At 32.5% G+C, this 16,577-nt stretch overlaps 2 protein-coding genes and 1 long non-coding RNA gene across 4 annotated transcripts; 2 read left to right on the forward strand and 1 right to left on the reverse strand.

Annotated features, from left to right (window-relative positions):
• Positions 1-5,557: 5,557 nt before the first annotated feature.
• LOC130933383 (uncharacterized) lies at positions 5,558-9,580 on the forward strand. 2 transcript variants are annotated; one of them, XR_009067698.1, is made up of 6 exons: positions 5,558-5,902; positions 6,131-6,224; positions 6,548-6,750; positions 6,869-6,973; positions 7,096-8,549; positions 8,744-9,580. XR_009067698.1 is itself a non-coding variant. In XM_057862984.1 (5 exons), exons 2-5 carry the CDS (start codon positions 6,137-6,139, stop codon positions 8,224-8,226), a joined length of 1,527 nt encoding a protein of 508 aa, XP_057718967.1. In that variant the 5' UTR covers positions 5,558-5,902; positions 6,131-6,136; the 3' UTR covers positions 8,227-9,580. The 2 variants fall into 2 exon arrangements, 1 of the variants encoding a protein (XP_057718967.1); XM_057862984.1 differs by having other exon boundaries at positions 7,096-9,580.
• Positions 9,581-9,610: 30 nt separating this feature from the next.
• Positions 9,611-12,343, reverse strand: LOC130933386 (diphthamide biosynthesis protein 3-like). The gene is made up of 3 exons (XM_057862985.1): positions 12,102-12,343; positions 10,817-11,199; positions 9,611-9,880 (listed from the first exon to the last, which is right to left on the reverse strand). The coding sequence occupies exon 2, from the start codon at positions 11,071-11,073 to the stop codon at positions 10,825-10,827; it is 249 nt and encodes an 82-aa protein (XP_057718968.1). The 5' UTR covers positions 11,074-11,199; positions 12,102-12,343; the 3' UTR covers positions 9,611-9,880; positions 10,817-10,824.
• Positions 12,344-12,500: 157 nt separating this feature from the next.
• On the forward strand, positions 12,501-16,128 carry LOC130933387 (uncharacterized). Its single transcript, XR_009067699.1, has 4 exons — positions 12,501-14,242; positions 14,361-15,215; positions 15,333-15,537; positions 15,732-16,128. It is a non-coding gene; the product is annotated as an uncharacterized LOC130933387 (long non-coding RNA).
• The last annotated feature ends 449 nt before the right edge of the window (positions 16,129-16,577 follow it).

A 16,577-nucleotide genomic window follows, 5' to 3' on the forward strand; every position in this document is an offset into this window, starting at 1 on the left:
ATAAGAGGATCACTAGTAAGAATAGTAATTATACTTAGAGAATAAATTTTTTATTTTTTTACATAAATATGATAAAATGTAATTTTTTATTATGTAATTTTAAATAAAATTTAAAAAATATAAAAATATATATTATGAAATAAAAAAATACACTTAACAATTAATAATATCAATTAAAAAATAGAAAAAATTTATTTTTATTTTCCACTGCAATAATAATAAATGTTACGTATTAAATGAGTGAATAATACGCATAGTATTATAAACTCATAAATTTATAAACTCAAACTTTCATTTTGTATTTTTTCTTGTAATATCCAAATACGAAAAAAAAATCAATACACAACACTATCATGTTAGAATAATTAATCATTTTAAATATAATTAATCAGCGTAACTATTCAAATTTTCACTTCATATGCAAGAGAAGAAAGGTCCTATAAAGCTGCATCTCACCTTCAGAATGATAGACCTTATCTTCTTGTTTAAAAGACATTTGTCAATTATTTACTAAGACAACACAAATCTCTAAATATAATTTTTTTTTTAACACCATAAAATTCAACTTGAGTTAATCAAAATCCTAAAATTATACATAAAACCATCTCATCAAAGCATCACATATTTAAACTGCTAATAAAAAGTAAACTGAAAAAAGATAGTGAACAAATTCAAAGTAAAAATCACAAAAACTAATAATTTATTTTCAGAAGATTACACACTGGATTATACTATTTAGTCAATAATAAATAAGTTTAACTTCGCTCACTCTTTATCAAAAAGTCTTATACTAAAAATAATAACTAAATAAAAAATATACAAAATGTTACATTCTGACATAATTATGTTAACTTACCAAAGATCTATACTCAATCTATGCAATCAATTATAAACTCGAGTTAAAAAAAACATACATATGTATAAATGAAATTTATTCTTTTTAACCAATTCTCTAACTTGACAATTTCCTATATTTCGAACACTTAACCATGTGAGTTAACAGAAATATTTGATAATAAAAAAAGTCAATCAAAAATAGTTATAATTTATTTTATTTAATATTTATTAATTATTATAATAATTAATTAATATTAAATAAAATAAATTTTGATATTTTTTTATTTATTTAACATTACCGATGAATTAAATTGATCAAATTTCCTTTTTATCTCTTTATCTTTTTCTTTTATTTTTGGGTCAAAGGTTGTTTTTTACTTTTTTTTCGCCTTATAGAAATCTTCATAAATAAAATAATTGATATAAAATTTTAAGAAAATATTTGCCCCTACATAATGTGATAAAATACAATAATAATATTTTATTTTTTTAAAATTAATGTGCTACATCAATAATTTTGACATGATTAACAAAAAAAAATTAATATAACTAATTTAAAAATTTTAAAAAGATAAATTTAATTTAAAAAAATATTTTAAAAATTAATTTAAAAAATAAATAATTTTTCAAAAACAAATTTGTCCATTAACTTTTTTTATATTACTCAAAAATTTGTCAAACAATAATGCTCCACATTCATATAAAAAATTTATCCAAGTCATTTAGCACTATACAATTGTTTCACCATAATAACGTGTTCGGTTCATTCTGGAGAAAGCTATTTGAATTTAATTTTATATAATGGATAATGTTTTGTTCATTTAGTACTATATAATTGTTTCACCTTAATAACGTGTTCGGTTCATTACGCAGAAAACTGTTTGAATTTGAATTTATATAATAGATAATGTTCCATTCATTTAGTACTATACAATTGTTTCACCATAATAACATGTTCGGTTCATTCTGCAGACTAGGTGTGTTATGGATGAACAATTTGTCCCAAAAGTTGGGATGATTTTCAAGACACTAGAAGAAGTCGAAAAGTTCTACAAAAATTATTCCAAAGAGTTCAGAAGTTTCTGAAACTGAATATTGATAGCAACATTTTTTTTAAAATGATCTCTCTGCTATATTGATATATGCACTTTTTCGGTTCACCCTATGTATTAATTTCAGTTCATTTATTTTTCTGGAGCTTATAATATTTGATAAATACCCTGATTCCATTATTATCAACTTGGAACGAAACAACAGCCAGACAGTTCCAACAGATATATATATTAACATCTGAGACCAACAAGACAAGGACTAATCCATCTTGAATCAGATATATACATTAACATTACATTTCCAATAACATTTACATTAATATTCACATATATACATTGTGTGATTTTTTAAACAAGTTAAACAAAAAATAGTGTTAATTACAACTAACCAAACAAAGTATATCCTATTTACTATTTATATCCCCAGTGTCAATTTATAATAAGAGCGGGAGAAGACAGCAGATGACTTTGAGTGTCTTATTTCTTCAGATACTCGAATCACTTGGTCTCTGATTTTGTTAAGTTTGTGCAACAGAATATTTGGACCATATTCGAGTCTGAAGCAACAAAAATTTGGTCAATACTTCACTCAATACACCGACAAGCACAATTATGCATATTTTAATCAAGTGAATTAAAATGGCCAACCCAATTAAATCGAACACCATTCATGTGCTGAATAAAATGTGACAAATATTCAATCATCAAGAAAAACTTTTTTGCATGCAAAAGAACTCAACTGAACACATAACAATCAAGTGAATTAAATGACAAACACCAGTGAACCAACAACAATCATGTGCTGAATAAAATGTGATAAATATTCAATTATAAAGTAAATAATTTTCGCATGCAAAAAGACCCAACTAAACACACTAATAATTAAATGAATTAAAATAACCAACTCCATTGAACTGAATTTCATTGATGTTCTAAATAAAACTTGATAAACATTCAATCAGCAAGAAAAATATTTCTGCATGCAAAATAACTCAACTAAACGCACTAACAATCAGGTGAATCAAATGACAAACACATGTGAACCGAACACCAGTCATGTGCTGAATATAACGTGATAAACATTCAATCATCAAGTAAATCATTTCTACATGCAAAAGAACTCAACTGAACGCACTAACAATCAGGTGAATCAAATGATAAATACCAGTGAACTGAATACAAATCATGTGCTGAATAAAATATGATAAACATTCAATCATCAAGGAAATCATTTATGCATGCAAAAAGACTCAACTAAACACACTAACAATCAAATAAATAAAAATGAGCAACTCTACTGAACAGGAAAAAAAATAAGAATACATTTCTATTCTTATGCCCTATTTATGCCAAAAAATGGAATCAAATTAAGTCAATCTACCAAACGAAGTAACTCAATTTAGTAAACCTAAAATGCAACTAAGAGAAATGCGAGATTGCAATATTTTAAATGAACAGTAATTTTTATCATACCTTTCGTAGTCTCTGTTATTATTTTTGTTCGTGTTTGCTTCTTCTTTTCGAAATTTTCTCGTGATTCTTCTCCAGTAACAATTTTCATAGAGAACACGAGTGAAGTTTGAGAGATTTTGAGAGAGACTCAAACTTTTTCAGTAGCGATTTTAATATTAAAAAGGAACGTTGTTTTATATTTAAGACGCGAACATTTCGTAGCACGTGAAATCATATTTTATTTAAAGAATTTTTTTTGTATTAGGCCTATTTAAACGAACTTAAATAAAAAATTATGTGAATAGGTAGCATGACTCTGTCAAATATGTGAAAATTGAATCGAGCAAACATTCCAAGCGGGGTGGCAAAGCGAGCCGTCCCGTCCCAACCCGTCCCGTCCCATAAACGAGGTGGACTGGCCCGCCCTGCTTTATGGCGGATTGGCAGGTTAGCGGGCTAGTCCGTTTGACTTTTTTTTAAAAAAAAAAATAAAATTCATTAAAATTAACCAAAAAATAATAATTAAAAAATTAAATACAAATAAAAAATAGTCAAATTATAATATAATTTTTTTATATTTTTAACTTCAATAAAATTGTTCAAAATAATATTTGTCAATAGAATCATTTTTATTTTAAAAAATAAGTCACATAATTTGAGCATATATACGAAATTATAAAATAAAATAAATAAAGTTAATAACTAAAAGAAGAATAAAAACAAAAAATAAAAAAAAGTGTTTAAAAATTCTATAATAGTAATCACTCTTTTATTTAATAAAAAAATAAAAAAAATAAAAATCTTAGGCCCAGAGGACCAGCCCGCCCCACCCCGTCAAAATCCGCTAATTTAGCGGTGCGAGTTTGATAGATTTTTTAAACTTGGCGGGTTCTAAATCCTAGCCTAAACCCGCCTTTTTTAGCGGGTTTAGCGGATCGACCCGACGGATTCGGCTCGTTTTGCCACCCATTTCCAGCCCTAAAAAGAAAAAGTTATATTGCTACATGCCATTATAAATTAAAGGACGCTTCTATGGTGCTGAATGTCTAAAATTTCAGCAGCTGCTGAAATGAGTTGTCATAATAGAGAGAAGGACGCGTGTGGTGTTGGGTGTAACATGCGCAGACAAAAATATGACCGTTTAATGGAATTACTAATGGACTTCGGGTTCATTGTAAAGGAAAAAAAATAAAACAACTTTTAGAGGAGGTTGGACTGTAATGTTTAGTCATTCTAATGGGTTAGACTGAAAAGGTAGAACAACATGCTTTTGAATGATATTTTATCAATATTAATTTAAATTCAAATAATAATGCAATAGTATAAGTCTCAAAAAAAAATGCATAAATATTAAGAGTAATAATATCATGGGCCCAAACAGCATTCTCTATAGTAATATATTATTTTTGATAATATTAAATAATAATAAATCTAATATAATATAACTGAAATAAATTCTTTATAATTATCTAACAATTAAGACAGTCAAAACGATACTAACCCTAAAGAATATAATAATACAAATATGTCATATTTTATTTGTTATTTGGGCTTTATTATAGTAGTTTTATTATTATTTATTACCAACATAAAGTATTATAATATTAAATATAAAAAATTAAATATTTTATTTATTATTGATACAGTAACATAACAGATTCTTTATTATTTATTATTAAGATAAAAAAATATATCATATATTATTTATCTTTTGTACAATATCATATTAGTTTTATTATTTATTGTTTTTAATATTAATAAAAAAATAAAATATTTTTTTATGACATTATTGATATGTACATTGTATTACAGTAGATTTATTATTATTTAATATTATAAAAAATAATATACTACTACAGAGAATGTCGTTTGGCCCATGATATTATTACTCTTAATGTTTATGCATTTTAATTCTCTTTCAAGACCCATGCTATTGCATTATTATTTGAATTTGAATTAATGTTGATGAAATATCATTCAAAAACATGTTGTTTTATCTTTTCGGTCTAATTCATTACAATGACTAAATATTACGGTCCAACTTCTTCCAAAAGTTGTTCTATATATTTTTTTACATTTATAATGAACCCGAAGTCCATCAGTAACCCTATAAACGGCTATATTCACAAAAAAGTCCAGTCCAAACATCTAATCATAATAAACCATAACTTATAATTAACACAATTATTCATCTAATTTCAACAGCATCTTGTCACTCTTGCACAGGAATCATTTTTGTCTGCGCGTGTTATACCCAACACCACACGCATCCTTCTTTCCATCATGACAACTCATTTCAGCGGCTGCTGAAATTTTAGGCATTCAGCACCGTAGAAGCGTCCTTAAATTAAATTCACAAAGTAACATATGATATTCTATAAATAAAAGTGGTTAATTTTTATAATCGCACTCAATTAAAAAAAAAAAAGAAAAGAGAAAAAAGGGGGACAAAAAGAACGAGAAGGTTAAACTAGTTGATGGAATCATCGATGGCTTCTTCTCCTTCTCCTTCTCTTGAAGATTTCAGCACCACTTAATCCTCCGCATCTATCGATTCTCAAGTACGTTCTTTTTCTTTCTCACTAGATTTTTTTTTAATTACTCGATTTTATTAACTTTTTTTTTTTTGCTTGGCTACTAAATTTCGTTGAGGACTGGATTTCTTGATAGAGTTACTGCAATTGGAATAAAAAAAGACGTAACTATTTGTAACACTGTTGTTTGGTAGCTTTTTTTTTATCTGCTATTTGAATTTGGTTACCATTTTTTTAAAAAAATTTTACGTGCAGTTTGAAATGGTGGAATCTGCGTCATCACTTCCATGGCTTTGGGCCATTCAATCTGTTGCAAGCTGCAAACAAATCCACATTTCTATTTTACAGGGTATAATGCCACTATTATTCTCTTAAAAGTTTTGATTTTGTTTTGTTTTTCTTGTTTATGTTTCCACTTGAACTGTTTCTTCAGTAGTATAATGATAGTTTTACTGATTTCTTTTTTTTTCATCTTATTTACTGCTTTTGAATTTTGTCAAGATAATGATGATCTACTTTTGATTATGAAATGATATGAATATAAATTCAAAGTGTCAACTGAAACAGCTCACTTGACTTGGCTAGCCATCCCTTACTTTAGGAGCTTCTTTTTGTTTTGGATTCTGAAAATTGATGATTCATGATTGTGTTTCTTTTCTTTTTGTTCGCCAGCTTTGATCCGTGCGGCCCCTGTTGCGCGAGCTGATTTTTGTGGAAAGACAAGGGAATTGATTGCTCTTAGATGTTTGGAGGAAATTTTCGATTCTGCTCATAGAGTTGGTTGTGATGAAGCTACATCAGCTAGCCTGGATTCAAGAGTTCGGTTTGATTTTTCTAGCAGTTGTGAAGATGTCCTCCAAAAAATACTGGATGAGGTAAAATTGTGTACAGCAATTTGTTTACTAGTTAATTATTTTGTCGGATATGTTTTATGATGATAGCTTTATCATTATGCTAATTAATGGACTACTTCTTTTGGGAAAACAAAATCAGATACCATTACCCAATTTAGAAATGGATGGAGCTAAGCTTTTGAAATGGAATGTTTTCCCATTTATTATGCATAAAAGAGGCACTATCAAATGTGACTTACAGCAGGTGATTCAAAGTTACTTAAGAAAATAAGAATGTGTTTCTGTTGTTTTCGCTTATGAGTTTAATACATTTTTTCTTTTTTTACCATTCTTATTGGTTGGTGTCGCTTCTTTCTTGTCAAATAGCTAAAAGAATCAATCGTTGAAGGTACTCATCCATATGCCGATCATTTAAGAGACATTAGTGGATTGCTACATCAGAATGAGAATACAGTGCATGTCAATGACAACGTACGCGATGATCTTAGGAAAAGAGATCATGGGAATCACAATTATTGTGAAAACATGGGAGCAAAAGAGAACCCAATGTTTGCAATTTTAGAGAAGGTGAATGAATCATCGAAAGAGTCTTTACTTGATAAGATTATACCCTGCAAGAGGAACAGGGCTGAGTCGGCTGATGAGCATGTGATGGGATACCAACTCGGAAAGCAAGTTGATATTAGTGAATGTGATGAAGTAAATGCAAAGAAGAGTAGATGTAGTTCACTTTTAAATGTTGATTCCGACAAAGAGAAGTCAGTCCCTCCCCATGGAAAACAGGTAATAGAAAATCATACCGACAAGGTTGTCAGGGAAAATCTGGGAGTAGTGTCTGAAGAGGGTAGTCATGATCAGCACCTTGCTTCCATTCGGTGTAAATCTAGTAACCAGAATGAAGTCTCTCATCGTGAGCCACAAGCTTCAATCAGTATGAAGCATACATCTGACATTGAATACTGTCAGCAACAAAATGATGAACCAGTTAAAACAAAAGTTCTGCTCAGAAACGAAGTTCTTCCTGAAAACGGAGACAATACTGCACATAAGGCACTCAATGTAATTCATGAATTGCAATCTAAAAGAAAAACAGGTGCTCAAGGGAACGAACCTAATGCTGCAGATGATAAAGCTGGTGGGGCAGTGATATTAAGTGATGGTGACGAATATCAGAATGAAAAACTTGGTCTTGCTGCACAAAAGTGCGAATTATTGAGCTCTCGCTGCACTTCTGGACATGATATCTCAACAAGTACTAGGCTGACAGAAAATAATGTTTGTATGAAGTGTAAAGAAGGCGGTAAATTGCTTGTTTGTAGAACAACTACTTGTCCAATTATGGTTCATGAAAGCTGTCTGACTACTTGTCAGATTGATGCAGAAGGAAACTTTTTGTGCCCATTTTGTGTATATTATCAGGCTATTTCAAGATGTGTTGAAGCAAAGAAAAAGGCTTCCTTGGCAAGAAAAGAACTTGCATCTTTTATAAGGATATAAGGTATCATAATCCATAATACAACTTCATGAAGTTAATAGAAAAGAACATAGTCCTTGTAGAAAAAAATCATACATATGAGCATATCTGTGATCAAAAGAGTAGAAATTGTGCTACCAGGTTCGGTAGACAAATTACGGAGCTCATCTATGCAAGCATCACATCAATAGTTTTAAAATTGGAAGAGATCAGCAACAAGCCAATGCATCATGTGCAGATCATCATGCAATTGAAAAAAAGGCTTAAATAAATGACAAGCTAAAAATGTTCCACTTGTAGAAAAGTGAATATTATGGGCAACAAGAAGAACGTTCACATGTCTTTGGTGAGCATTGTTCATTGATCCCTTGCTTCCATTGTTCTGTGTTTAGTGCATTCAAATACTTTATTAGATTTGGATGGTTAAACGAGTTGATTCCTCATTCGTATTCTTTCCATCATGAGCCCTGCAGTTGCATGTAATATTTCTACATTACATATGTTCATCTGTTTATTAAGTTGCGTGCTTTCTCTATACAGGAGGGATTGCTTAAGTTTGGTTGTGACCCAATAATTCCTTGGAAGAAATCTTCTACATTCTGTTCTAAGGTATTTGAGAATGATCATTAAGAAATCAGAAACACACACTACACATGCTGAAGGATAAAGGGGAAAAGCCTGCATAGAACTCGCCCAAAATTGAAATGACCAGGCTGCTTTTATTTTTTGATGGAATAGGCTTAATCTTTTTAATATTAGTATAGTTGTTCATCTTTGTAAGTATAATTCTTTCATTTTTTGTAGCACTCTTCCAAAAGTTGAAAGTTAAATACTATATATATATATATATTGTAAGGTCCAAGCCCAAGCACTATCTTCGGAAAGCATGATATAAGAAAAGTAGTCTCTACGATTCCTGGAACTGCAATGTTGATTACCGGAAATAAAATTCACTATTTGATTCCTCTGGCAGAAAAATGCAATCTAATTTGATTTTTCTTTCCAAACAGTGAATTTTATTTCCGGTAATCAACATGACAGTTCCAGGAATCATAGAGACTACTTTTCCGGAAGAATTTGATAAGCGCAGAATGATATTGAAGTGGGTATAACTAAAGCCTATTAATTTGGCCCTTATCATCGTCACTCTATTCAGAATATTTCACTTGCTTAGATTATGAGTTCGTATGGGACAAACAATAAGTAGATCATGTTTACCAAATATTTGAGTTATAAATCTAGTTAACTACTAACATTGCCAAAAGGTACCAAGTTGATAGGACAAACACATTGACTAATCACATGGTCAAATAACTGCTGCACCAAAGTTTTCGCCCATTTATACTACTCAGCAGCTATAGCATAGAATAATGAATAAGCTCCAAAATAAAATAAAAGATTCATAAATATACCAATGATGATTTATTTTATAAGAATCAATGTCCTATCAAAAGTTCAACCAAGTTCAATAACTAAAGCTTAAGCTAGTTTCCCACATAACAATGATACAGAAATAATAGCGCTCTTTCTGTACTATATAATCTCTGGTGACGCTTATCTCTCCCTTCTCATTTCAAATAACAAGAATTCCGATATGCAAAGCAAGACCTGTGCTGTGCATGCTACAATAAGTCAAAAGCTGTGACAAAACTTGTTCCGGCCTCCATTCCGGGACACCTGCAATATAGTGGTTTTATACAATTTTAGTCATTTATACAAAAGAAGATCCGTCATTCACAAGAGCACTAATATGCAACATTCTCAGTATAAAACTATAAATACAATACATTCAAATCAAGCGTATTCCTTTGATTTTCACTTCCTTGAAATCTATATTCCAATGTAAACTCGAGACCAAATGAAACAGGCATAAACATGGCAGAAGGGAACTAAAAAGAAGTGAAATTTCATAGTAATGAACACAATTCATAGTCAACAACAGGGAACAGGCATTATTAGACCCAAAAAGAAAGGGGGAACCATAGATTTGTTAGCAAGTGATAATCTATTCTATGCATAGAATTAGTGATCAGTGCATCAGCATTTAGCATATGACAAACTAGTACTAATGAGAATAGATTGTCACAAACTTATTCTCAAATCAATGTGGGTAAAACTTAAACGCTAATTCACTAATTCAACACCCCCTTATTTTGTTAAAAGCTCACATATACCCCCATACTTCTTCAGTTCTTCTAAGTTCTATATGCAGTCCTACATGTGAGCATGGCCGGCAACACCAAAACCAATGGTGGGGGAGGTATGATATGCAAATTGCAAAGTGAGTGAATATACCTATCAGCTATATCACATACCAATAATACTCCAACAAACGTATATATAAGACACACTATATGTTGATTTAGGGTTAGGGATTAAAAGTAAACACGATACAAAGACAAAGGTGATAAATTTCATCTCTAAGTTACATAACTTTGGCCAAAAGATTCTCTTTCTATCTCTAATATACTACTCAACAAATTATTACAAAGAAAAAAAAAGAAAGAAAAGTTTATACATAAAGTAAAACACACAGATTAGTGCAAAAAACAGTGCAATTAAGCTAAGCGGCAACAGAAAGGAAAATCGATATGAGGAAACAGGGATAGTAACCTGGAAATTCAAGCAACGGTGAGGGATTGGGGATTTGAAGGTTGGAGAGGTTTGTTGCGATTGTGATCGGAGAAATCTTCGATGTTGTAGATGACGGTGATGTAGAGGGAGCAGCTAGGGCAGCGAGCGATTTCCTCGCCGAGTTTCAAATCGTCCTTGGTGATCTGAAAGAGGTCGCCGCAGGGGCAAGGGTACGTGTATGCCTGAAGCTCCTCGTTCCACTCCATGTCCTCGATCTCAACGTCGTCGTACGACATCGTTTCGTTTCGCCGCTTCTTCTTTCTTTGGACTTTCGGAACAACGAATAAGAAGAAGATGAATAAGAGAGCACCGTCGAGAATCTGGTTCTCTTCTCCTTTATAATTATTCAACAATTATTCAACCTAGTAATTCACAGATTAATTAACAATTATTTACCCCCATAACAAGTTCACAGATTATTCAACAATGATTGCTAAAAAAAAATACCTAGAAGCTAGAAGCAAGGTTGCGAGAACCGAGCCGATCATTGAACCGGTCAAGTGACTGGTTCAATGGTTCAACTGATGTCAAACCGTGGTTGAACCATTTTAATTAAATATATAATAAACTTATTTAAAATTTAATATACATGTAGATATTATAGAAACTAAAGCAACTTATTATAAATATTTGTATATTTCAGTGTAAAAGATACCTAAAGATCATAATTAAGTCAATTTCTTTTTTCATTCTCAAATTCTCTTTCACTCTCTCTGACTTCTTGCACAACAATAAACTGGTGCTACATAATTCTCCTATACAGGTTCATCATCTCAGAGCAATTCCTTTACCTCCAACAACATACACTTCTTGCTTTTGGAGGCCAGAACCCAAAAGATCATAATCAACAATCACAAAAAAGAATTCAGAATAACAAACTTACATCGAAACTCAACCCACCAGCAACAAAGAATTTAGAATCACAAAAAATTTTAACAAAAACATCTAATCAAGTATTCAACAATAAAAACTCGAATCCAAACACAGAGAACTCAGCATCCAAAATTAGAAAATCCAAAAATAGAAAAACTAAACAAAGAATTCATACTCAGCATCCAAATTAAATTCAGAATCACATCACCAACAACCCCCAACTCAGAACACAAAATTAACAACCACTGTTGAAATCAACCATCAACCCCAACTCAGAATTCCATCAACAAAATTAACACAACAAACAAAATTTAACAGAATCATTCAAATTAACCATCAACCATTATTTCAGAAAATCAGCAACACCATAAATTGAAGTAGCAGCACTTACTGGCAATGAGGGAGGAAGGGAAGTGACGGCGAGGGAGGAAGGAAATTCAGCTCGGACAGAAAGAGAAGGAGTGAGAGGGCTCGAAGACGACGATGACGGAGACTGCGACGCCAACAGCTCCAAGCAGATCTTTGAGAGACGACGACGGCAAGGAGAAGCAACGTCTGAAACGATGACGGGACACGGTGCGGAGCGAAGAGGCAGCAACGGGAAGACTGAGGGGAAGCAAGAAGAAGTGACAGCCAGAAACGATGAGGAGCAGGACGAGGGGGGAGAAGCACCGACGACCCACGGTGAGGAGTGGATAGCCGTGATGGTGGCTGCTCTTCGTTGGAGTTGGGGGAACCGGGGAAGATTGGAAGAGGAATTAGGGTTGAGTGTGGTGAGGTGAGGGACTGAACAAACGGTGCTGCGGCTATGTGGGTTCAGACTTCAGACGTTCGGTAATGGGTTTTCAATTTTTTTTTTCTATGTGTCAAAACGACGTTTTTTCAAACCAACAATAAAAAACCGGTGCCAATAAAAACTCGACCGGCTTGTCCGGTTCATCAATTAACCACCAATTCATCGAATTTTTTATTGGTTTTTTATAGGACGGTTCTGAGTCTCAACTGGACCGATTAGATAACCGGTTTTTGGTTAAATTGACCGGTCTGATCCGGTTTCCAGAACCTTGGCTAGAAACAATGAAGCATAGAATAGAGCTAGCGATGGAGGCAGAAACAGAGCTTGTGACAGAAGAACAGAGATGACATCGGTGACAGTGGAAGAGAGCTTCGCGATGGAGATAGGAGGCGAGCCCAGCGACTATGCTTCCACTGAGTCTGAGACGTTAACTGCACGAACAGGAGTGAGGGACCGAGTGAGCTTTGAAGTCCTAACTTGCGATGTCGTCAGGACCAGTTCGGTGGCTGAATGAAAGAGATGGACTGATCTCACCGGCATTGAGAGGAACAACCAACTCGAGGATGATGAGAGAGACTGGGTTGGTAAGGGTTGGGGAAGTTACTGATTAGTAGATCATAATGTTAAACGGCTGTGTTTTGGCTTTTTTTGGAAAAAATAAGAAAATCAGCCGAGTTTTTGTTCGGTCCGACCGATCAATTATTGGCCAATTCATCGGTTTAACTTTGATTTTCATTTTTTGCGGTTTTAAAATATAACCGAATTGTAATTCTTATTAGTTCGCAGTTCCCCCGGTTCGACCGAAAGGTTCGAACCGGTTTTCATAACATTGGGTTAAACTAGTTGATGGAATCATCTATGGCTTCTTCTCCTTCACCTTCTCCTTCTCTTGAAGATTTCAGCACCACTTAAACCTCCGCATCTATCGATTCTCAAGTACGTTCTTTTCCTTTCTCACTAGATTTTTCTTTTAAATTACTCGATTTTATTCACTTTTTTTTTTGCTTGCGCTACTAAATTTCGTTGAGGACTGGGTTTCTTGATACAGTTACTGCAATTGGAATAAAAAAAGATGTAACTAATTGCAACACTGTTGTTTGCTAGCTTTTTTTTCTGCTATTCGAATTTGGTACCATTTTTTTTGCTTTCCATGGCTTTGGGCCATTCAATCTGTTGCAAGCTGCAAACAAATCCACATTTCTATTTTACCGGGTATAATGCCACTATTATTCTCTTAAAGTTTTGATTTTGTTTTGTTTTTCTTGTTTATGTTTCCACTTGAACTGTTTCTTCAGTATAATCATAGTTTTACTGATTTCTTTTTTTTTTTCATCTTATTTACTGCTTTTGAATTTTGTCAAGATAATGATGATCTACTTTTGATTATGAAATGATATGAATATAAATTCAAAATGTAAACTGAAACAGCTCACTTGACTTGGCTAGCCATCCCTTATTTTAGGAGCTTCTTTTTGTTTTGGATTCTGAAAATTGATGATTCATGATTGTGTTTCTTTTCTTTTTGTTCGCCGGCTTTGATTCGTGCGGCCCCTGTTGCACGAGCTGATTTTTGTGGAAAGACAAGGGAATTGATTGCTCTTATATGTTTGGAGGAAATTTTCGATTCTGCTCATAGAGTTGGTTGTGATGAAGCTACATCAGCTAGCCTGGATTCAAGAGTTCGGTTTGATTTTTCTAGCAGTTGTGAAGATGTCCTCCAAAAAATACTGGATGAGGTAAAATTGTGTACAGCAATTTGTTTACTAGTTAATTATTTTGTGGGATATGTTTTATGATGATAGCTTTATCATTATGCTAATTAATGGACTACTTCTGTTGGGAAAACAAAATCAGATACCATTACCCAATTTAGAAATGGATGGAGCTAAGCTTTTGAAATGGAATGTGATGAAGTAAATGCAAAGAAGAGTAGATGTAATTCACTTTTAAATGTTGATTCCGACAAAGAGAAGTCAGTCCCTCCCCATGGAAAACAGGTAATAGAAAATCATACCGACAAGGATGTCCAGGAAAATCTGGGAGTAGTGTCTGAAGAGGGTAGTCATGATCAGCACCTTGCTTCCATTCAGTGTAAATCCAGTAACCAGAATGAAGTCTCTCATGGTGAGCCACAAGCTTCAATCAGTATGAAGCATACATCTGACATTGAATACTGTCAGCAACAAAAAGATGAACCAGTTAAAACAAAAGTTCTGCTCACAAACAGAGTTCTTCCTGAAAACGGAGACAATACTGCACATAAGGCACTCAATGTAATTCATGAATTGCAATCTAAAAGAAAAACAGGTGCTCAAGGGAAGGAACCTAATGCTGCAGATGATAAAGCTGGTGGGGCAGTGATATTAAGTGATGGTGACGAATATCAGCATGAAAAAATTGGTCTTGCTGCAGAAAAGCACGAATTATTGAGCTCTCGCTGCACTTCTGGACGTAATATCTCAACAAGCACTAGGCTGACAGAAAATAATGTTTGTATGAAGTGTAAAGAAGGCGGTAAATTGCTTGTTTGTAGAACAACTACTTGTCCAATTATGGTTCATGAAAGCTGCCTGACTAGTCAGATTGATGCAGAAGGAAACTTTTTGTGCCCATTTTGTGTATGTTATCAGGCTTTTTCAAGATGTGTTGAAGCAAAGAAAAAGGCTTCCTTGGCAAGAAAAGAACTTGCATCTTTTATAAGGATATAAGGTATCATAATCCATAATACAACTTCATGAAGTTAATAGAAAAGAATATAGTCCTTCTAGGAAAAAAACATACATATGAGCATATCTGTGATCAAAAAAGTAGAAATTGTGTTCTCAGGTTCAGTAGACAAATTACGGAGCTCATCTATGCGAGCATCACATCAATAGTTTTAAAATTGGAAGAAATCAGCAACAAGCCTATGCATCGTGTGCAGATCATCATGCAGTTGAAAGAAAGGCTTAAATAAATGACAAGCTAAAAATGTTCCTCTAGTAGAAAAGTGAATATTATGGGCAACAAGAAGAACAATCACTTGTCTTTGGTGAGCATTGTTCATTGGTCCCTTGCTTCCACTATTCTGTGTTTAGAGCATTCAAATACTTTATTAGATTTGGATGGTTAAACGAGTTGATTCCTCATTTGTATTCTTTCCATCATGATCCCTGCAGTTGCATGTAACATTTCTACATTACATATGCTCATCTGTTTGTTAATTTGCTTGCGTTCTCTATGCAGGAGGGATTGCTTAAGTTTGGTTCTGTGACCCAATAATTCCTTGGAAGAAACCTTCTACATTCTGTTCTAATGTATTTGAGAATGATCATTAAGAAATCAGAAACACACACTACAGAAGCTGAAGGATAAAGGGGAAAGCCTGCATAGAACTCGCCCAAAATTGAAATGACCAGGCTGCTTTTATTTTTTGATGGAATTGGCTTAATCTTTTTAATATCAGTATAGTTGTTCATCTTTGTAAGTATTTCTTTCATTTTTTGTAGCACTCTTCCAGTAGTTCAAAGTTAAATACTATATATATTTATTGTAAGGTCCAAGCCTAAGCACTATTTTCAGTATTTTGATAATGTCCTTTTTTGTTTTTGAGTTTTAGATCCAACTGAAATCAATATATCCTCCTACCATTGCTTATTTGGTTTGCATTATGTTCTTCTAATTTTGTACATTTTATTGTAAGATTGCTGATGGTATATTTTATTGATCTAGTCCTTAATTAAATATGCAAATGTAATGTGCTTAACACAACTTATCAACATTGAGTTCATTAAAATAATTAAATATTTATTTTTCTTAAACAATATCAAGAATTGGAGTATTGTAAGTAAAAAGATAGTTGGTGAAAATTATACTTACACTCTCATAATCAACCTAATCGGTTAAAGTACAACAGAATTCATAGAGACTATATCTCTCTATAAGCAAGTTCTATACTCATAATAAACAAACACCCAAATTAGTCATTAAAAAAATTCTAGATCAAATAAATTTTCATTCTCTGAAAATCCCTTAAAATTAATTTCGTCAGATAGACCCATTTTTTATTTGTTTTGATGAGAGAATAATTTA

The sequence above is a fragment of the Arachis stenosperma genome, chromosome 6 (genome assembly GCF_014773155.1).
Source record: "Arachis stenosperma cultivar V10309 chromosome 6, arast.V10309.gnm1.PFL2, whole genome shotgun sequence".
In the NCBI taxonomy this organism is placed as follows: domain Eukaryota; kingdom Viridiplantae; phylum Streptophyta; class Magnoliopsida; order Fabales; family Fabaceae; genus Arachis; species Arachis stenosperma.